This window comes from Panicum virgatum, chromosome 8K (genome assembly GCF_016808335.1).
Source record: "Panicum virgatum strain AP13 chromosome 8K, P.virgatum_v5, whole genome shotgun sequence".
Classification (NCBI taxonomy): domain Eukaryota; kingdom Viridiplantae; phylum Streptophyta; class Magnoliopsida; order Poales; family Poaceae; genus Panicum; species Panicum virgatum.
The window spans coordinates 3,388,119-3,409,627 of NC_053143.1; the positions used below are offsets into that span (position 1 = coordinate 3,388,119).

Consider the following 21,509-nt stretch of genomic DNA (forward strand, 5'->3'; position numbering starts at 1 on the left):
ATAAATCGCTGACAATCTGACTTGTAAGAAACTTCTGTCCGCCGGCCATGGAAGTTTTCAGCGGAATTAACCTTGGGGCCACAACTTCTCATTTTTTGGAGTAAAAATGAAAAACTATTGGAGATGTACTCTTTTTTGCCTCACCACACCTATTTAGGGAGTCGGCAAACAACAAGTTTTGGAGGGAGGGGGGAATTAGGAACTCTTGGAGATGCTCGTATTGTCAAGATGACAACATTATTATAAATATTTTTGAATTATAAATATTAATCAAAAGGTCTGTACTTATAAATATTTTTGATTGAAATAGTCCCTTAGAGGAGAACATGTTGTCAGTTTGTCAGATCGTGAGAGAATATTGGTGGCTGTGAATTCAGACATCTTCAAACTAAGTTTCGAATTGCCTCCATATTCTTATCAATCAAAAGGTTTGTAGTTATGGTCTCCACCTTTAAGCTCACCATCGACATATTTGAACTATGATAGCTTCAAAGAACTTTGCCTAACCTATTACTGTTCTGACAGGATTTGGAACTCTCATGGGTTTCATATTTACTTTTAATTCGATGATTTAGAAAAAAATCGTGATAATAAGAATAGAAAAGCACCTACAAAATTGGTGCAAGACGATTCTCCGTCACCTTGCATCCAACAAGTGCCCTAGTGACATCAAATAGAAATGTTCGGCTAGTCGGTTATGCTCCGGAAGATGCTGAGCCACCGCAATGCACTCCCTACTAGAGTTTTGCAATCTAGGGTCAAAATTCCATACAACCTATTCACACCACACCCGGTTTTTACACGCGTAACTACAAATTCACATCTGAAAAAATGAACCGTGTACACAAGCAATCCGAGAGGAGGCACCAAGTTTGCCAAGTTTTCGAAAGAAAGTGCTATCCAAAGGATCACAGGATCTCACATCTCCCGCAGGGTGCAATGTGGACGATAGCTTTCCTGGTGAGGAAAAGGAAACTATGGAACAAATAACTACGATCCCATCAAAAATGCAATCAACACGATGAAAAGTTCCTTCTCCATTAACTGACTGGATTATTCTGATACAGAACTCTTAATCCAAACCCAACAAAAAACATATCACACTGCAGACAGTACTACATTATTCTGCGCTTACAGAAAGTTCTTCGAAAGAAAGAAAGAGAGTACCAAACAGATCGACGGTGTGAAGATTATTCTGCAACTGGCTGTCTTACAGACATGTGGGATTGTGGGCGAGCTTCACCGCTGGGAAAGTCTTGTTGACAGTGGCGGATGTAGGATTGAACTCCAGGGGGACCCTCCTCTTCTTCTTCCTCCTCCCGCCTCTCCTTCCCTCTTTCTTCCTCCTCAAATTTGTATGGGGGCTTGTGGAGGCTCCAATGGAGTTCGTGGGGGTAGGGGGGCTGGAGCGTCCCCCTCCCCGCACCCACGCTGGCTCCGCCCCTGCTTGTTGATGATGCCAGCGGTGAATGTGACCTCGTCTCCGGTCGCGACGACATCCATCACTGAAATGTCCACGGAGGCCATGGATGGCACCCGGTGTGACCGACCTGGAGATCAGCGGCTCGTAGCGTATCACGAAGCCACCGACCTGGACACTACACTCCAACGGAAATTGTACCTCGAAGGTGGAATCCTGACGGAGAACGTGGCCCATGACTCTTTGGGGAAGGATGTCACGTGGGAGCTTGAGGCGCTCGAGCAGGTGGCGCCTGCTCCGCCGCCTCCGCGCCAGCAGCGCTGAGTGCGCCCGGAGCAGACACCAGGTGGCCGGCAGTCCTGGACGGCGCCGGGGAGGTAGCCGCTGCACCCGCCATGGTGCCGGGAGAAACAGCCACCGCCTCCTCCATGGCGACGCCGAGGGCTGGGGAGGTGGCGACCTTGGTGGCGGCAGGAGAAACGGCCACCGCCTCCTCCACGGCGGCGTCGAGGGTTAGGGAGGTGGTGGCCGTGGACGCCGGGGTTGCGGCGGGAGAAACGGCAGCCACCGCCATGGTGCCACCGAGGGCTGGGGAGGTGCCGGCACCCGCCAGAGTGCCGGCCTTGGACGCCGGAGTCGCCAGCGCGAGCAGAACAAGAGCCGCTTTGAGGAGCTTTGCCATGGACACTGCTTTAGCACTCCCTAACAATGCACTACCTGGGCTCGCCACTCGCAGCCGCAAACGCAAAGGTTACCCCAATCATATAGAGAGAGGGGGGAGGACGCAGGTCACCCACGGCGTACGGCCACAAGCACCGGGCCATGCCTAAGTACGTGTTCCGGAAGCAGATTGGAACAGACGCAGGAGTACCTGTTCTCGAATGTTTAGCCGTCCATACCGTACCGTGGATTCCGCCTTTGTGTGCGTGCGATGAGTTTGTGCCAACCGTGGCACGTGGCATACATCTTGACAGATGATGACGTTTAGTCCTAACCATGAGCCAGCTGTAGACATATACAAGTTCAGCACATTGAAAACGGGTCGAGTGCAACAGCCATCGTCAAACCAGCAGGAAGCTTCCTCTTCCTCCACCGTTTTTGAATTTGAAAAAAACTCCGCCTCCCTCCTTCCCTCCACCGCCTCGCGGCCGTCGTGCGTGGCGTGGCGGTGGAACACGCGCGCGCAGCCTTGCCAGGCGCGCGCGGTCCAGCCAGCTCCCCGCGCCGCGGACACGACGCCGCGAGGCGAGCGCGCGTGCTCAACACTGTACCGGGTCCGCCCGCCAGCCCGACCGCACCCGCCCCGCCCACGAACGAACGAACCAACTCTCCCGAAGAGGCGAATGGACGAGCCAGACCAGCCCAGCCATGCGGGTCGGTCCGCACGCGCGCGCCGCGACCCGAACCTGAACACTGGGTCCACACGGCAGCCCGGCGCTTGACAAAAGCAGCCCGTTCGGATGAGCTAATAAACTCTGGCTGGGCTGGAAGCGCTGGTCCAGTCGGTCGGCAGCCGAACAGCTGAACGTGGCTGGCAGTTCTTCAGCCTAGCTTCTTTCCCGCATCACTGGATGATGCTGACACCAGCCAACCAACGCCGTATCCAGATTGAATAGGGAACACCAGCCGATTCCAACCCAGCCAGCCCTTTTCAGGGCATACGAACAGGTTGGCGAGCAGTGCCCGCCACCGCGGAGCGCGAGGCGATCGAGCTCGCCGCCGGCTCCTTGCGACACCTGTCCGTTCCTCTTCCGCAAACCAGATATGCGCTGAACTGGCTTTCCCACGAGCTTTAATCTCATCCATCGATTCTCTCCACACGGATCTCAACCAGTGAAAGATTGATAACAAATATTCTTCCGGAAGATAGATAGGAATCACCGTTCAGCGACGGCAACTTGGGCCCATTTCTTTTCAAGTCTAAGAAAAGGCCCATGTTTTCTGTTCACATGGGCCGCTTGTGCAGCGTGAACTGAACACTGGGCCATAAATCCAGTCCATGACCATCTCCGGCCCGGCCCGGCCCGTCAGAGAGACTCTTGCTAGGTTTCGGCACAACCGCCGGGTCCGCCGCACAACAGCCCAAGCCCGCCGCTCGCGTCCTCCTCCGCCCCCTTCCGGCGGCTGCCGTTCCCGTCCGACTCGCCGGAGCGGGCCCGCCGCCGGAGCCGGGATGGCGAAGGGCGACGACGCGCTGGCGCGGAAGCGCAACCGGGTGCGCCGCAAGCGCCTGCGCGGCAGCGAGAACGCCGTCTCCGCGCGGGTCGCGGCGATCATCGCCTCCAAGCGCCGCCGCAAGTCCGGCAAGCGCCGCGGCTGCGAGGGCATGTGCTTCTCGCTCCCCACGCCCGAAGATCCCTTCAACGAGCGACATGGCAAGAAGAGCAAGGTGGACGAGCCGGCGGACGGCGCAGAAGACGCCGCCGCCGTGGTCAAGGACGGCAACCCCAGGAAGAAGGACGCGAACACTAAAAAGCAGCCGCCGGCAGCCAAGGCCATGTCGAAGGGCATGCGCGAGCGAGCGACGGAAGCGGAAGAGGGCGGCGTGGACTTCGACCGGCCGTCCAAGTTCCTGGTGGTCTGCCTCAACGCCATCCGGGATGCGGCGGCACCCGAGGACGGCGGCGGCGGCGGCGGCAGCATCCATGGCGCCGGCGACTGGGGCGTGGAGCTCTGGAGGTGCTGCTCCGACCCGGCGCCGTCCGACGTGCTCGACACCAGCGACGCGAGCGCCACGCCGGAGCAGACGGCGTGGCTCGTCTCCACCGCCTGCGACATCGTCGCCAGGAAGGAGAGGCTTGGGATGGTCGTCTCCTGCCCCTTCCTGCTGTACATCGTCCCGTCCCAGGAAAAGGCCGCGCAAGTTAGTGTTTCCATTTTACTCTTCTTACTATCATGTATGCTTTTCGTTTTATCGGTTATTGAACAAAATGGCAAATGCCAAATGGGAATGGTTTAACGATTCATTTGGTGTTGTTTGGGCAGGTGCGATCAATATGTAGACCCCTGAAGTCTCTTGGGATTCATTCGGTGAGCTTGCATCCTGGTGCTTCCATTGAACACCAGATCGCTGGGTATGTTTTTCCTCTGTTTATGTGATACTCTGCTGTTCTTGAGTGTAATGCTCAATGTGTTTAATGTTGATTCCTATGTTTGGACTGCTCTACCAGACTAAAAAGTTGCGAGCCAGAGTTTCTTATAGCTACCCCTGAGAGGCTCCTTGAGCTTGTTTCGTTAAAGGCGATTGACATATCATGCGTATCAATGCTGGTGAGTAAATGTGGTTATTGGAATCATAAGATCGATGAACTACATTTGATTGTATTGTATTAATCGTTTTAGCGCTCTATGCAATTGCACATTGCAAAGTATCCGTTACAAAGTAACGAACTCAATCATCTTAGCTCTCAGTATGCGGAGCTGTTCTATTTTCTGTATTCCTGCTGTCCATACTGTTAGCTATCCTATTACAGTCATCTTAAAATGACTTCAATTGACAGGTCATTGACGGACTGAGATGTTTCATGGACCTCAATATCACTGACAAAATCTATTCCATTAGAGATGCCATATCAAGCAGTCCTCAGATAACTATCTTCACCGATTCATCTGATAAAAATGTCGCAACAATGGCAAGAAATCTGCTTCATGGAAGAATTACAAAGCTCTCTGTAAATGATTCTGTTTCTTCCAGAAGTGCTTTCATAACTCAGCATGTACACTTATGCCCATTGGAAAAGCAGAAAACATCGAAGGTGATTGCATGTGTTAGTTCTCAAGTAGTCAAATGCCTATATTACTTGCTTTACCTTTCATTGTTTGATTGGCTTTTATGTTCCGTGCTCTTCATGAATGCATAGCTAGTGAGCTATTGTAATTTTCATGGAACCTCCAGTCTTCTTGTCTTTAATTTTTGAACTCAATGCCCTTCCTGCATATTGGATATCATTTTGTTTATAATGTCAAACCTCATACAGTGCCTGTCTACCTATAAAGCTTGGGTTGGCTTTTATCCCTTACTAGTGTATAGCGCGCGCTATCGCGCGCGTGCACGTGAAAGATGTTTCACTTTGTGATCTTTCTTTAATTGTATCAACTGATTTGATTTGTGTATTAAATAATAATAAAAGCTTTTAAGCGATTGAGCAATATGAATGTGCAATGTAGAGATAGGGACATTTAACGCGCAGATGATTTGCATTAGGAATTAAAGCATATGGCTGTTCAACTAAAGTAAGGAAACATCGAAATAGGAAAACTAATTTGGCAGTTCACTGATATGACGGCAGCTAAAATAGCGAGTACTACTACATAGCACAAATATTACAAATGTTCGGATAGGTATGTAGGAAGAAACAATTAAGGATAACAAGATGATGCATCGCACGAGGGGAAACTACAAAATAACTTAAAAAACTTTCAGCTTCTGCAGGATGAAGGAAGGTTGAATCATGCAAATAATGAAAAGTTCCTGCTGGGAAAGCATCAACAGATCAATATACAAATGTTCATATGATCAAACTGTAATTATGACAGGACTAAAAGTATCATAATTAATGGTCCAAGCATGAACCAGACACTGGCGATCTGATGTATAGGACGTGTAAATTTCTAGTAGGAATCATCACTCCGCGGACTGCAACCTTTGAAACTGCAAATTGGTGTTATTTGAAGAATCCAAATTCAGAAAAGGAAAGTGAGATATATCAGAATTGACACTTTAAAAAACCCAATCAGCAGACTGTCTGATGATGTTTCTGCAGATCTTCTTCATCCTATTAAATGGAATGTGAAACAGTGTCAGAACAAATATAGGCAAAGTACATTCAACCTTAGAATAGGCTAAGTTGCTTGCAAAAACGATGATTAAAGGCTTAAATGCTTGAAATCTTGCTTCATTTTTCCAGTCACCATGTCCAACAAAGCTTTGAATAAATCCATAAATAGAAAGAGGTAACAGATGAGCAAACAGTGTTAATCCTCACTTGGATGATAAGATATCATATATTGGCATGTCCAATGTCTGACTATCTAGATGACACCAAGATAGGTATGTCAGGTTGTGCATGTTTTGACCACAACATATGTAGAAGTATATGTAAAACTGGAATATTTTGCAGTAAAAAAGGTACATTTTTGTAATGGTTAATAGATATAAACTGAACCGTGCTTTAATCAAAACAAATTCAAATGAACTTCTATATGGCAAGTATTCATTTATGGAAATGAAGCTTCAGGAAAGGTTGACTTGGAAACAAAGACAAATCTAGAGGTAATATACCTTAGTTAACTTATCATTAGCATAATTGATGGACCGAATGATCCTATTGTTTGATGCTGCTACCGGCAGCGGTGAGCCATTAACATGATCTGGAGCCCAACTTAGAGTGCAGAACATTCATCCTTCTGTAATATAAAATAGACAGCAGGAGCATTAGAGAAAGCACATTATATCAAGCTTAGATTATCAACAACAGGCGTCAGGCATTGTCTTTCTTACATCCTTATCAGTGTAAGCTTGTAGAACAACAAAGCTACCATTCTCAAGGCAGCAGTAAGCTGTCACTTGCAAGATCAGGAGGAAAAATAGGTGACCTGCGGACATAAGAGGTAAAAATACCATTGTTGCATTATAATTAATATTGAAAGATTATCTCACAGGCAAAGCAATGTTGCTGCCATCTACTCGATCGGTAGCATGTTTACTCTGTATTTTGAGTATTTAATTAAAACATGCCATTCAATATTATTGCCTAGAATAGATAGGAACCACATTTTTTTATCTAGATACTAATGTAACCTACTCAGCTTACTGTCATTGTATCATATGCCTTCAAGAGATGGATAACTCAGGATCATTGAAACAGGTGCAAATATCACTATTCAAAATAGAGAAAATATTTAAACGATGTCGAAATGACCTGCAAGAGATATACATACTGTTTAGTGACAGGAAATCTAAGAACCTAATAGACCAACTTAATTAGTTTGTTCAGGAGAAAAAGTAATAGCATGAGGATTCCTTTCATGAGTTGGCGCAATGATAAATCAAATATCCACAGGGAGCATCAAAACTTCTATCTAAACAGTGGTAAAATTCTAAAAGGCAACAACAGAGGAGAGATTAGGGAAAGCCAACCTGTCAGCCATTGAGGAGCACCGTAGTTAGTAATGGACAATATGTATGTATATTACTAATTGTAAACCTCACAAGAATTGTACACTATAAGAAAAATTGTAGATATAGTTATAGGAAAGCCCCTTGTTAAGACAAATTACATATATACATTTATAGACAGATAAAAATGTTGCTGCAAAAGGGAAACTGATTAATTGTTTTATCAGTGCTGTATACTTTCAGTGCTGTATACTTTAAATTATTTGTAGAAATGGAAGACTGTATTATGGTTCTCTGTCTCTTTATTTTTTAAAATTCTCGGTTAGTATTCTGTGGAATTTGTTTTAGCCATCAGACTAATGCGTGCAGTAATAAGTATTAAAGCAGGAGTTGTTTAGTAAAGTCTATGAAAAGTGAAGTTTGTAGACATCTTAAAGCATCATGAATTGATGGGACATTCAATAGCAACAAAGGGAGGTTGTAGTTGGCTCAGAGTAAGCATACAGCATACCATTAAGTGTTTCCTAATTAGTTTTTTTTTATCTAATCGGAAATACACAGTTAGGAGGGGAAACAATATTCATTTCATGGTAAAGGAATGACTGTGCACGTACCGTAGCTTGTTTGATGGCTAGTTAGTGGAGCTTCAGTTGGTCTTGCTACTATTGGGTTCTCATAGGATCTGCTGTTGACCTGTTGAAGGAATATTGTTTAGGAAATGACATGGTTAGACTAAAAGAGTTACTTATTACTATTTGAAGTTTTGATAAAAAAAATTAGGGTTGACAGAAGTAACTTATGCACAATATGCAGGAGGTTTTTCGACATTGGTTAACACATTTTTAATTATTGCACATATCCTTCACACAAGCTTGTTTTTCCAAGGGTCCATGTTCATGTTCTTGGTGAACCTACATTGTCAAGCATCAGAAGCGTAATCACAAAGACAGTTTGCACTCTACTCGCAAAATTGGTTACACCTCTTTAACTGGTCAGACAAGCATACAAAATATACAGTCGCTAATTGCTATCATTTGGGCCAAATCAAAAAAATCAGAACACAGAATCTGAATCGGGTATCAAAAGAGCAGAGGACCAAAAGAGAAGAGGTCACCAGTAATCAGAAGCTGATGCTATGCGTGGACCTTTTCCTGGCATCGTTGTCTCCATGATGCAGAGCTTGAATGGAGGCTGAGAACCTGGACACAGGCGCTGCAGGCGTCGCGGGCGGATGATGAGGGGAGATGCGGACGCCGGTCACAGGAGCAGTTCTGGCAGTCTCGCTCGCCGCGTCGCCCTCCCAGCTGTTTGCTCGTCGCCTGCTCCCTGTGTCGCACGCCCTTGGCTGCCGTGGCCATGGTTTCCAAGCTCCATCACCGCTGTGGGGGGCTGCCACACCAAACTGCCTGACCGTGCGCCCGTGCCGCAGGATGTGGGTCTGCGGCGGCCGGATCTGGTGCCTGGCAGACCCCATGGCCAGGAGTCGGAGGAGCATGGAGCGGGATGTGGAGAGCCGTAGTTGGAGGAGCAGTAGTGTGGCCGGCGCCCACTCAAGCGCCACGCGTGCCGCCACGAAATCCGCTACAGAACGGCGTGGCGCGGCGACCGCCCGCTCGCCGCGCGGCCGCGAGAGAGACGCGGCGAGGAGGTGCACAAGGACGTACGGCTGGGGCGCAGCAGGGAAGCGCGGCGAGGTGGCGTGGCAGGGAGGCACGCCCAGGGGGAGCCGCCGAGCAAAGTGAGGAGGACGGAGGCGGGAGGCCGGCTGAGCCCGCCGTCGCCGCCGAGCCGCCACGGAGCTCGAGGCCGACGAGGGAGGCCGTGGAGCTCGTGCTCCCGATCGGCCGCCGGAGAGGGCCGGTCGGGGCAGGAACCGCGGCCGGAGGAGCACGGCGCGGCCAGAAGGAGGGCTGCGGATCAGGCCGCTGCCGCCACCGGGCTCGTTCTCCTGCCGCGCCGCCAGGAGCAATGGCCGGGGGGGGGGGGGTCGGGTTCGAGCTCCGCCCGGCACGCCGCTTGGAGCTGCGGGCGAGCTCGTCCTGCCGGTGGAGGCCGGCCTCCGCGCCGCCGGGAGCCGTGGCCGAGCTCCACCTCGGTGCAGGACGGAAGGGCGGCGGTGCGGGGTCGAGGGGGCGGGCGGCGGCAGTGCGGGGGTGGGGGCGGGGTAGTGGTGACCCGGTTGAAGACCGTGAGGATGCAGCGAGATCCTTCAAATCTAGGCAGCAGGAAGCTTTCTGAAAGTAGCAATGGGAAAGGGAGCTCACGGACGAAGACGAAACGGCGGGGGCAGCAGGCAGCGGTGTGAACTGGAGGGAGCTGAAGGCGGCGCTGACAAAAGCTGAAAAGGCCATGTGAAAAGAAGACCACGGTAGTAAGAAACACGAGGAATCAGCTAGGTATATGAACGCCGTGGATGTGAAATCAAGCGGCCACAGGAATTCGGGACGACGTGGCACAGCTGAGAGCGCACGAAGCTCCCGGTCTCCCACAAATAGAAATGCTCCGTATCCAGGATAGCATTAGTGCATGGCTAGTGAGCTATTGTAATTTTCTTAAGAACTTGCGGTCTCCCTGGCTTTAATGGTAACACTTGATGTGTTTCCTGCATAGTAAAGATTGTGATGTTTGATTTGAAATCTCAAACAGTAGATCTGGTCTGACATTGATAACCTGAACAGGCAAATGGACCCTGCATGCTGGTTACTAATACTAGTAGCAGCTTTTGCTCTTGCTGTCTTACACACTACATTTATGTATTGATTCATGTCTGATAGCTTATTGAGCAGGAGCTGTTCAAAATGCTTGGATGATTGTTGTGCTTTGTCACTTTTCATGTTCTGATGAACTTTTTCCCATTTTCAGGTTAAGGAAATTCTTGAGCAGATTTTGAAAAGTCATGCTAAAAAGATATCAAAAGTTCTGCTAGTAGCTGAAAATGATAAAAAAGTGCAGAATCTGTCATCATCACTTAAACTGGATAATTGCACAGTGACTAATGACACTCATGGCAACTCTTTTACCATATGCAGCAGGTGCAGTGAACCAAACAACGTTGTAGTTTTTGTGCAATTTTTAATCATGCTGCAACATGGCTAATTGAACTTATATTTGTGCAGTGTGGGGCTGATGAATGTCCTTGTTAAAGATCGGGAGACCCTTGCAATGACGGATATTGGAGAATTTGAGATTGTTTTGATTGTGGATTTGCCTCCTTCTGTTGACGAATACAGTGAGATCCTCACTGATGTTGCTCGTCATGTGATTGGAGGTGAGCTGCATAGTATCTTCTGCAACACTGATGCCCCTCTCGTGAAACCTTTGGCCGAGGTTCTTGCAAAATGTGGCCAGGTTATCCCTGAATTTTTCAAAAACTTGGAACCCTCATAGCAGGATTGGTAACCATTCAGAGCAGTCAGATTCAGTCATGTGGATTGAATTAGTCGCAGCTATTAGTCGCGGAAGGCAGTTCTGGTTGCCAAGCAATTTTGATGTTGCTGTATTCATTGCACATCTAGTTTTCATTTGTCAGCACAGCAATGACATTCAGGCCTCGGCCTTGATGATTGTACACTACTATAGCTCTTCTGAAATGTGATGCCTATAATCTGGAAGAACTGTGCTGAGTTGCAGGTTCATAACCGTGGCATGGATCCTTAGCCGCATTCATTATCCATGTCACTTCCCTGTCAGCCACCAGTTCTGATGCTTTCGTGTTATTGAACATCAGGACATGCAATTCTAATCTGCTTCCGCAACGATGAAATTCAGGCCTGAGACTTATGTGCTATTATCGTCTACTGTGAAATGTGAATGCCCTGAAGCCCTTTTTCCCTATCTGTTGTGGGTTCCTAAGGCCTTGTTTAGTTGTGGCCGTAAAGATTTTGAAATGAATTTTTTTCACATTTGAAGTATTAAATATAGATTAATTATAAAACTAATTATAGATCTCGTCTGTAAACCACGAGACGAATTTTTTAAGACCAAGCAATCAATAACTAGCATATGGTTACTGTAGTAATTACTGTAGCAATTTAGTGTCTGATTATGGTCTAATTAGGCTCATTAGATTTGTCTCGTAATTTACAAACAAACTATGCAATTAGTTTTCTATTTCGTCTAGATTTAATACTTCATGCATGTAAGATTCTCATTCGATGTGATAGTTTTGGAATTTTGAATTTCGCAACTAAAAAATGCCTAAGTTGTCGGCCTCTATTACTGTCAATTTTGTCAAAGGAACTGTGTGTGAGTCATCAGGGGCCGCCCTTTGCCCCATTTCTCTTTTCAAAGGGAAGCTGAAAAGCAGTGATAGATCTCTCATGTTTCAAGTGCACCGCAATGTCAAATTCCTTTCACATCTTTACAGTGCTCATCATCTTGCTCGCCTCTCCTAGCCTTCCTCTCTGGCTGTCAGCAAAATGGAGTGCGATGGCTGGATTGGATGCGAATGGAAGATCCTGGTGACTCGGCCGTGACCATGCCATGTCTGCTTTCTTGATTCTTCGGAAGTCTGAAACCATAGCAGTCATCTTTGCTCGTATCCTGTGGTCTCCAATCAAAATGAAATGTTCGTTCTGATGTTGAGCCAGCAACTAACAGCCATGGAAGCTGAAGCCTGTCGTGTGCTAATGCCGAAACGAAATGTTCCTTTTAATCTTGAGGCACGAGCGGCCCAACAGGAATGAATCTCCATGCGTCCTTTTTTTTTTGGCGTTGCTGTGAGTTCAGCATTGACTACGCCTCCAGATTAGAGGAAAGGGGGTGTGGACACAGATCGAGCTTCACATTAAAAAGAAAAACCAGGGCGCTCAGGCTGGTTTGCAAAGCAACCGAGCATGCTTGGAAACCGCCGTGAGTACTAGAAAAAAAGCAAAAGACACAGGACTGCAACTTGACTGCAACTTTGTGTTTGGTGCATGGCTGCATGCACGGCAATCTCTGTTGGGCCGGGATACGTACGCCATTGTAGACTATACCAGCATCAGCACGCTAGAGCTAGGCGGACGATCGAGGGGGGTCTATTCATCGCTTTATGCGACTCCCCCGAATCTCATCGCAGAAGTCCTGTTTTTCTTCTCCGCCCCGCTCCTCCGCCCCCGCCCCTTCGTCCTCCGCCCCGGCCGGCGGCTCTCGCCGCCGCGCCGGCCGGCCACCAACCACCGCCGGCGCATCCCCGCCCTCCTCTAACCTCTCCGGCGCCACGCCCCCGCCCGAGATCTGGCCCGGCCGCCGGCGCCCACTACCCCGGCCGGCGGCGCTCCACCGCGCCGCCTCGCCGCCCGCCCACACACCACCGCCCACCGCCGGTCGATTCCTCCCCCCGGCCACCTTCTCTTCTAGGTCCGGTGACTATGGAGCCTTCCACCGCCGCCGCCCCCCAGCAACCCCAGATCTTAAGGCCGCCGCCGCCCTCCAACACCCGTCGGCGACCTCCCCGGCGGCCGCTCCCCCCACCAACCACCCTCGCCGGCCACCCCCTCCCCCTCCCCCGTCCCCGAGCTCGCCGGCAGGCGCTTCCCCCTCCCTTGGCTGGAGGTGGAAGATGAACAGCGCACTTCTACGATAACATCGCAGGAAGTCGCGCGCCCGATAAATAGCTTTTCCGGACGATCGACGCGACGACGGTGTTGTGTGTATGTGTAACAGTGACATACAATATATACACGCGGCGCGGCCGACACGCAAGCATGCGCACCCGATCTTGGCGATGAGCATCTTTATTAATTTCCCTACGGTTTCTTAAAAACGAACGCTGAATGGAACTGTCGTCGTTGTCTTTCAGTGGACCTCCGTCCGCATCACGCAGTATCTTTATTTACAATCCCAACGTAGTAGATGCACGTGTTTTGGACAAACTAAGGGGGTGTTTAGTTCATTTTGCAAAATTGTGTAAAGATGTAAAGAGGGCATTTGAAGTACTAAATGAAGTTTATTTGCAAAACTTTTTGCATAGATGGGTTGTAAATCGCGAGACGAATCTAATGATGCTAATTAATAATTAGCGGATGGTTACTGTAGCATCAATGTTGCAAATCATGAATTAAGTAGGCTCATTAGATTCGTCTCGCGATTTACAGCCCAACCATGCAAAAAGTTTTGTAAATAGACTTTATTTAGTACTTCAAATTAATAAGATTCCGTTTCACTTTAATGTGTTTACGGTTTTTTTGCGTTTACATGTAAAAATCTAAACAGGACCTAACTCCAGTGCTCGTTGCTATTTGCAAGTTGCCTGCCTAGCTTGCCTGGCAGCCTGCCCCTCTCCTCGCTACCACTATTATCAGGTCTCGCATTATAAACACGGCCGCTGCCGGGCTCGATCGGCGCCACCACCAGGCAGCCACCAGTTTCTCTCTCTATTACGGAAAAGCAGTACCAGTACAGCTTCTCCTCTCGCCCTTGGACAACGCAGCATACTCCAACTGTTCAAGGTAGCCACGCACCGGGGCAGAGATGAAGCGTACTCCTATCTCTTGGCCGCTCGCGGCTGTACCCCTGCTCCTCCTCCTCATCTGCGTCTTCCACCGCGCGGCGGCGGCGGCTCGCCCCCTGCCGGCTGCTGCTCCTCCTCTTCAGGCTCACCAAGGCGTCGCTCTGACCTCTTTGCTGATCGACCATGCTCATCGGTGTTGCTAGCTCTAATGTTTCTGAACCTATTATTGCAGAGAATGGAGTCGGGGTGGCTGCAGATGATGATGATGAGCCGGCGGTGCTTCAGAAAGGCGCCGCCGCCGCGGGGAGCGGCGATGAGCTCTCACTTTTAGTCTCTGAGGTGACGGGAGCGGAGGAGGATCCGGCGGCGGAGTGCGAGGAGGGTGACGACGGGTGCCTGCAGAGGCGGCTGCTTCGGGACGCGCACCTCGACTACATCTACACCCAGCACAAGGGCAAGCCGTGAGGAGACGACGACGACCCTACCTGCTGCTGCAGATCCTCAACTCGGTTTTTGGTTCTTGGTTGGCAGTGTGTGGGGGTGCTGCAATGTTGACACAGGCTGGGAATCTCATCTAGTATCACTATCACATCCACCTTCTGCTGCCTTACCCCTGCCACTAATCAGTATATATGCGCGTGTCACCTTCTCGTTTGTACATCTTTCTTAGTCATGTGTATACTACTTGGTTACCACCATTTTCTTCAAGCCTTTTGCCATCACAGTAGAACTATGAAGGTGGTGTGGTTGTTCAAAGTTCGTATGTGCCATAATATTGACTTGCCATGCAACTGGTTAACAGGTGTGCCTAGCTCCAATGTTTGATTTTCCTGTTCTGAAGTGGTATTGCTACAATCCTACTCACCGACTCACCGTAGTATTAGTATACTGCATACAACACACTTGCATGGTGTGTCTGAATGTCTGTCTCCCTGTCTGCCTGAGGGTCTGTGACCCCTGTCAGATTCTCTGATGATCTCCTTCTACTAAACGGTTCCTCGCTCTCTGCCTGTCCCTGATCTTCTTAATCCAGGAGCATAACCATTGTATTACTAGTCCAAGAAAACAAAACCACCCACTGGGGTCGATCGATCTAGTGGCTACAGCAGAGACACACAGGCTACAGCACTAAAGTATGGGCCTATTGCATCTCTGCTCTCGAGATTCTTCCACATGACGGTCGGGACGCGCTGGCTCATAAAAAGTCAACACCACGGCACCGTGCAGGGAGGCTCTGCGCTGCTCCGGCAAAGAGAGACATGCAGAGATGCTCCTCGGTCTTCAGATCAGATCAGTCCCCACATGCCAGCACCGGCAATCATTCACAGTTTCTTTTCATACAAGCAGTGCTGTTAGCTACTGGATTGTTTGTTTTTTTTTTGAAACGAACCAGGCAGGAGAGCTGCCGATTATATTAAAAAGAAGAAACAACATTCAGACTGGGCAAAACAACAACAAAAAAAACTGACCAGTTGGATTTGGACACGGCCACTCCAACTCCACTCGAACTCTACTCAACAAACAACCGATTGAATTGGGACATCAACGCGGCCACACCACTCCACTTGACGAGACTAGAAACAAACCAAAAACAACAAAGACTGAAAAACAGCAACCAAAACTAACCAAGAGGCAAAGTAAACCCCGCCACAACATCCTAGAAGTCTTTACATTTTAGATTCGCTAAAGACTCGAGGAGGTCTGGTGGCAACTCCTTGAGTATGTCTGCACAGTCTTGAATGGCATCCTCGTTAAGCTTCCCATCATTCGCAATAATCCCCAAGTCTTTTAACGTCTTGCGCTGGGCGAGGCGAACACTTCGACGAACTGACGATTTGTCATAGTACTTGCACCTACGTCTTGCTGTTGATGTCGCCAACGGTGTCACTATTGTTGGGGTTTCTGTACGAGTGCAACCAAGCTCCTCAAGCTTCATGGCAGTAGCATCTGTCATGGACACATGCATTGAAATGTTATGCTCCACCTTGATCTCAACTGTAGGCTGGGTGCAATCATCCGCATCAAGGAGGAGGACAATGGGGTCCTCAATCGCCGTACCCACATCCGAGGCTGTTTCCTCATCATCAGATGCATCTTCCACCACCACAACATCCTCGAAAGAGGTGACACCTTGCATGGACATTTGCTCTACAGGAAGGTCCAACGGAACCACCTCATGCTGCTCACATTCCAAAGGGATCGTGGCCAAAGGCATTGTCCCGACGGCGAGATTGGAAATCCCTTCTGTCGGCTCATGAAATGGGAGAGTTGTGGTATCTGTTGTTGTTGATTGAAACTCGAGAGCTTGGACTTGCAAAGCGAGAGTTGTTTTGTGTTTCAGAACTATCTCATTAGCGATGGAAATTCCAAAATCCTTAGAGGGTGTCTGTCCTACATCTCCAGTAGTGGTCACCTCCAACCCATTGGCATCCAAAAGCACTCGATTGGCTCGGTTCTCTATGGACACCGACTTCTCATCTGGCATGGAGTCCCGTGTAGACATGCAAGCAGCCGCAAATGAATTGAAGAAGGATGGAGTTTGAAACGACCCGAGTTTTGGAACGAACAACCCGAATCCCTGTATCGTCGTGATAGTTTCTGGATCAGTAGCTATCACATACAGAACTCATTTCAGACAGTAAATCAGTTCATACTCCCTTAAAAGATTCAAACATGGGTTTAATTATTACAAAATCCAGAGGATCTGCAGTACGAATATTTTATTACAAGCCCTTTGGGCTAAACTGAATCAGACAGAAAACGATAGCAGTAGCTGATCTTCAGGCCATCCTTCAACTCGAACTTCATCTCCACAGGCAGCACTTGAGCGTAGCATGGGCTTCTAAGCTTCAATCGTACCATCCGTCGTTGTTGGTGTCGAACTCCTGATTAGATCCTGCATCTTGCCAAACTATCCCCAAGGACAGGATATGTTCACGTCACCATCCGTATGCAAGCTTTAAGTGGATGCAAAGATATAAAAAGTAGCCAAGGATAGGCTAAGGTTTCCTATGCAAGCACATGTATATAAGTAAGTCACATGTCACTCTCCGACACGGGCCATACCGCACCGATCAAACCCAAACCATAATCATGTCTCTCACCCATCCCAGGTCGGTGCAGGAACTCCCTCTCCCTGCACCTCAACTGACTTCACAGGGGGAAGTGGACTAGAGGGAGGTAGAAAGCTGGGTTTACTACTCTAGATGAAGTAACAGAAGAGTAGGAAAATGTACATGACCGAGTACGCGGCTATACGTATAGATTTCACCCTGCAGTAGTTGTACACCTGTACCCACTCGCCACAAATCGAGCCAGGAGCGACCTGACTATCTCCGAAGCACCGGCCTACCGAAGTACTCCGAAGAGCAAGACTAACCGTTACGGCACCATCCTGTCCCCCCCAGGTTGGGATGCAACCCCTTCATGGTTGGGGCGCCCTGGAATTGTGTGGCTCTCCCCTTGCCATCCGAAGTTCCACCAAGCGCCCATGCTTGTGGCAGAACCGTCTAAATTATCCCGGCTCAAGTGCGCAGGCCATCACCATAAAGGCAACATTAGCTTAAACGCACTTCAAACGGAACAATTTTTGGTCTGTCGGGTAACGTCCCGATACAACCACCGATTCTCGGATCGAACAAGCATACCCCGCACGAAGGCGAGTCCAGAGATATTACAACCACAATTTTTACAACACAGGCATAGTAATAATTACAAACCAGTTGAAAACCTTAATACAAAGCCAACTTAAGTAAAACAGTTATACAAGCCATAACTATAAGTTCAGAGTCTAAACAGCGGAAGATGAAACACGATGACTACAACACGTCGCAAAAGTATACCAAGCTAGCCCAAGCATGGTATCACTCGTCATAGTCATTGCCGGCCGAAGACGTATCCCATTCTACGGACCAGCCAGGAGGCAATGAGCAAGGATAGGTCAAGCTAGCGATCTGATCCTCAAAAGTCATACCTGAAAAAGGGTTTCAACAGCAAGGCTGAGTATTCTAATACTCAGCAAGACTTAACCGACAACGGGTCTAAGTAGACCACTATAGCTAGACTATGCAAGGTTTGTGAGGCTCTGGTTTTCTTTTGCTGAAAAGCAATAAAGAGTATGTCCTTACTTCCAAGTTTTAGCTTCAAGATTCTAGTTGATTAACCATTCTATGTAAGCATCTATTATCCAATCATGGTGGAACTTCTAAGCAAACATCAAGATTAATAAGAATATTGTTGCTCTTATTACTCTGTGTGGCAAAGAGATCAAGCAGTCTCATTTCATCGTGAGAGGCGGACGATTCTGAATCGAAATTCAACCTTGCAAGGACAACCTAGCACACACGTCTGGAACACCGTCGGGTCATTCCCAAACAACCGTTGACCTTTCTTTCCGGCTTGTGGATAGGGTCACTCTCCCCGACTACAGGGCTCCAAGGCCGAACCTTGTCCCTCGAAGTCGTAGTGTTGCGCAACATAAAAAAAATAAAACCTATCCCTACTGAGAGAGTGAAAGGTATATCCACTCCCCGGTCCGATCGGCTACTAGGCTTGCCGCGTACCATATTTACGGCATGTGACTAGTACTTTCAAAAACTTAACCAGCACTACCACACACCGCGACCTTAGCAAGTTCATCAACATAGACGGGGTATCACATAAGGTCATGATATCGAACACAACCCCGTCCGTCGTCCTTATATTGATAACAGAAAGTAAACAATCAATTCCTATAAAGCTCGCGAGTGACAGGCAATCACTCGACTTGTACCGGTCCTATAAGCTTAGCAATTATTCGAACTCAAGTCTAGTGTTCAGTACATAGGTTCCTAGGATCATGCATCTAAGGTTTCATTTCAACTCCTATGAACTGTAAATGCACAAGTAAAATAATACAGTAAATGATATGAATTTTGAAGTATAGGTTATGTCCGGGGCTTGCCTTCTCGGTAGTTGCTAACTATTTCAGCGCTAGGCTCTTCCGAACTTTGGTTCGGGGCTTCAGTTAGTTCCGCAGTGTTTACTTGAGCGTCGAGATCACCTCCGTCAGACTCCGGAATCAGCTCGTACGTCCCGTCCGATAAGGCAGTCGTGTCTATATGCAATGCAAGAACAACATTATAAACAAACATGGGCAATCGTTTATAGAGTAGTTAAATAACAAATTTAACTACACAAGGCATCATGATCAACAGCACAAAAGAAGTTAACTAACTTCATAAAATGAGTGGTGGTGATTTCCTCTACGATTAAATCATGGTTTGTAAATAAAACAACAACTCAGAGTACAAATAGTAATAAAATCTACCAAAATTATACTAAACAGAACATGAACAAAGTAATCTACCCTACAAAAATCATATCAAGACATGTAACCATTTAATCACAATAAATCATTTATGCAGGCAACACCTAGTACAAGCTTGAATTATACAGATCAAAATAGATCAAAACAGAAGCTCACAATTTAACAGGAGATCTACACAGGGATGATCTGTCTACTGTGAATTTTTCATGATTTTATCTACACCGAAATAACTCTGAGAAAATAAATAAAACAAACAACAGATTAGAAAGATTTATTTTTAGCCCCTGATCTAGCCATGAACTAAGGCTCAAACTTCCTGGAAAAGCTAATATACTCTAGAAGAACACTCAGGAATATTTTCACGATTTATTAAGAACAGAAACTATTTACCATGATTAAAGTCTACTAAACAAAGATTAAATCAAATAAATAGCTACAACAAAGAACTGATCATGAAATTTTTATAGCAAAGCTAGTGTAACAAGAGTAAACTACCACCAAAATTTCAGAGCAATATCAGCTTTCAAGTATCACATAAGATAAAGATTAAAGAACTAGTATTTATACACCTAGTAACACAAAACAAAATCTACAGCAAAAACTTGCAACTAAAGCCTAACATATTATGGTTCTACTGCATAGAGATCTTCAATAGGATTCCAAAACATCAAGATTTTCCATTTTACGATTTTTCTACGAATTGATCTAGAATTTCAAATATCACTGAAAAACATTGCAAACCAGTCCCTAAGGCACTATTGCAATGAGTCACTGACATCGCAGATAACCCCCTGGGCTTTCTCAAATTCAAGCACGCGGTCCTTGGGTCGGGTCAGAGAGGGGAGGCGAGGTTTGACCGGCCGTTTCCCGGCGAGGGGCTCACCGGCGGCGAGGGTGGAGGGGTGCGTGAGCTTCACGGGTGCAAGGCGCACCTCTGGGTGGCCTAGGGTCGCGGGGAGAGGCTCGGAAGCGGCGGCTCGGCGGAGCAGGGCGGGTTGGCGGCGGAGGCGAGCGACGGCGAGGGTGCTCCGGTGAGGATTGGGCGAGGGGAAATGGTCTGGGAGTTGCGCGAGGGTGAGGCGCGGCTAATGGTGGGGGATGTAGGGGTGGAGCGGGCCTGCAGTGGCGGCTCCGCGGCGGGGTGGAGCTTGCCGGGGTTCAAGCGGGGCGGCGGTGGTGTTCCGCGGCGTGGGAGCGAGGATAGAGCAAAGAGGTGCATGAAATCGAGTCCTGGGATAGGTGTAGTGCTCGGGCGCTCGCTAGAAGAGGGCGGCGTGCTCTGAAGGGGGCGCTCCACGGCGGCGTCGCGGTGGCGGCCGTCGGGGAGGTTCTGGGCGCGGCGGGGGTGCGTGGCGAGGGGTGGAGGCTCCAGCGCGAGGCAACAGGAGGGGGAAGAGGTCGTCCGCGACGCGTGGGCGCCAGCGCACGGCGAAGTAATGGCCGGGAAAGCCGGGAAGGCGCTCCACGGCGGCGTTGTCGGTGGCCGGCGACGAGAAGCAGAGCATGGAGGGGGAGATGGTCATAAGGGTCGATTTGTAATTACCAAAAATTCCAGGGACCTCTCTGTAAACAAGCAATAACTTTTAAACTAAAGCTCAAATGAAAAAGTGCCCAACATGAAAGTTGTTCAACTTTTCAAGATCTACAACTTTGATGTTGTGCAAAAATTTATTTGACCAAAGATTCAAGAGCTAAAATAAAAATCATTGAAGAGATTTTGAATTCTAGGAAATTTGTCTTTTTCAAAGCAAATTCACTTCAACTCTAGACTCAAAAGCAAAAATGGCTGCCATGCATTAAATGCATTGAAATTTTGCAAAAACACCCTCCACTAAAACTATAATTACACAACCTATTCAACACAACTGCAGAAAGGACCTTGCATAAAATCATAATTACACATATAACCTTTCATAATTACAAAAAGATCCTTTTTACGTAATTCAAGCACATAATGCATAGTAACAAACACAATTACTGTGCAGACACCTATTTAATTACTGTGTAAACACCCAGGGTGTTACAATGCTCCTCTCGCATCGGGCATCCCCCGCACTACCCTACTCCTGACAGGTCTGGTGACGCGCATAGCTAGCTCGAACCGGATCCACCATCACAATGGGTAAGTGGCGTGTACGAAAAGTCCTACAAATCTCAGATACCACATATGTCCATAAGAAGCCAGGGCAAGCACTCCTCGCAGTCCTCCGCAGTGGTCCGCCAAAGGCAC

The 21,509-nt window shown here is 48.1% G+C and overlaps 2 protein-coding genes and 1 long non-coding RNA gene across 5 annotated transcripts; 2 read left to right on the forward strand and 1 right to left on the reverse strand.

Moving 5' to 3' along the window:
• Positions 1-3,451: 3,451 nt before the first annotated feature.
• LOC120643562 (probable ATP-dependent RNA helicase ddx5) lies at positions 3,452-11,254 on the forward strand. Its single transcript, XM_039919957.1, has 6 exons — positions 3,452-4,283; positions 4,406-4,494; positions 4,591-4,690; positions 4,921-5,175; positions 10,401-10,570; positions 10,655-11,254. Exons 1-6 carry the CDS (start codon positions 3,594-3,596, stop codon positions 10,923-10,925), a joined length of 1,575 nt encoding a protein of 524 aa, XP_039775891.1. The 5' UTR covers positions 3,452-3,593; the 3' UTR covers positions 10,926-11,254.
• Positions 5,829-9,527, reverse strand: LOC120643567. 3 transcript variants are annotated; one of them, XR_005663052.1, is made up of 4 exons: positions 8,653-9,527; positions 6,921-8,231; positions 6,702-6,826; positions 5,829-6,195 (listed from the first exon to the last, which is right to left on the reverse strand). It is a non-coding gene; the product is annotated as an uncharacterized LOC120643567 (long non-coding RNA). The 3 variants fall into 3 exon arrangements; XR_005663053.1 differs by having other exon boundaries at positions 6,921-7,341; positions 8,153-9,524; XR_005663051.1 differs by having other exon boundaries at positions 6,921-9,520.
• Positions 11,255-13,804: 2,550 nt separating the features above from the next.
• Positions 13,805-14,796, forward strand: LOC120643565 (phytosulfokines 5-like). The gene is made up of 2 exons (XM_039919960.1): positions 13,805-14,124; positions 14,204-14,796. The coding sequence occupies exons 1-2, from the start codon at positions 13,992-13,994 to the stop codon at positions 14,434-14,436; spliced, it is 366 nt and encodes a 121-aa protein (XP_039775894.1). The 5' UTR covers positions 13,805-13,991; the 3' UTR covers positions 14,437-14,796.
• Positions 14,797-21,509: the final 6,713 nt, after the last annotated feature.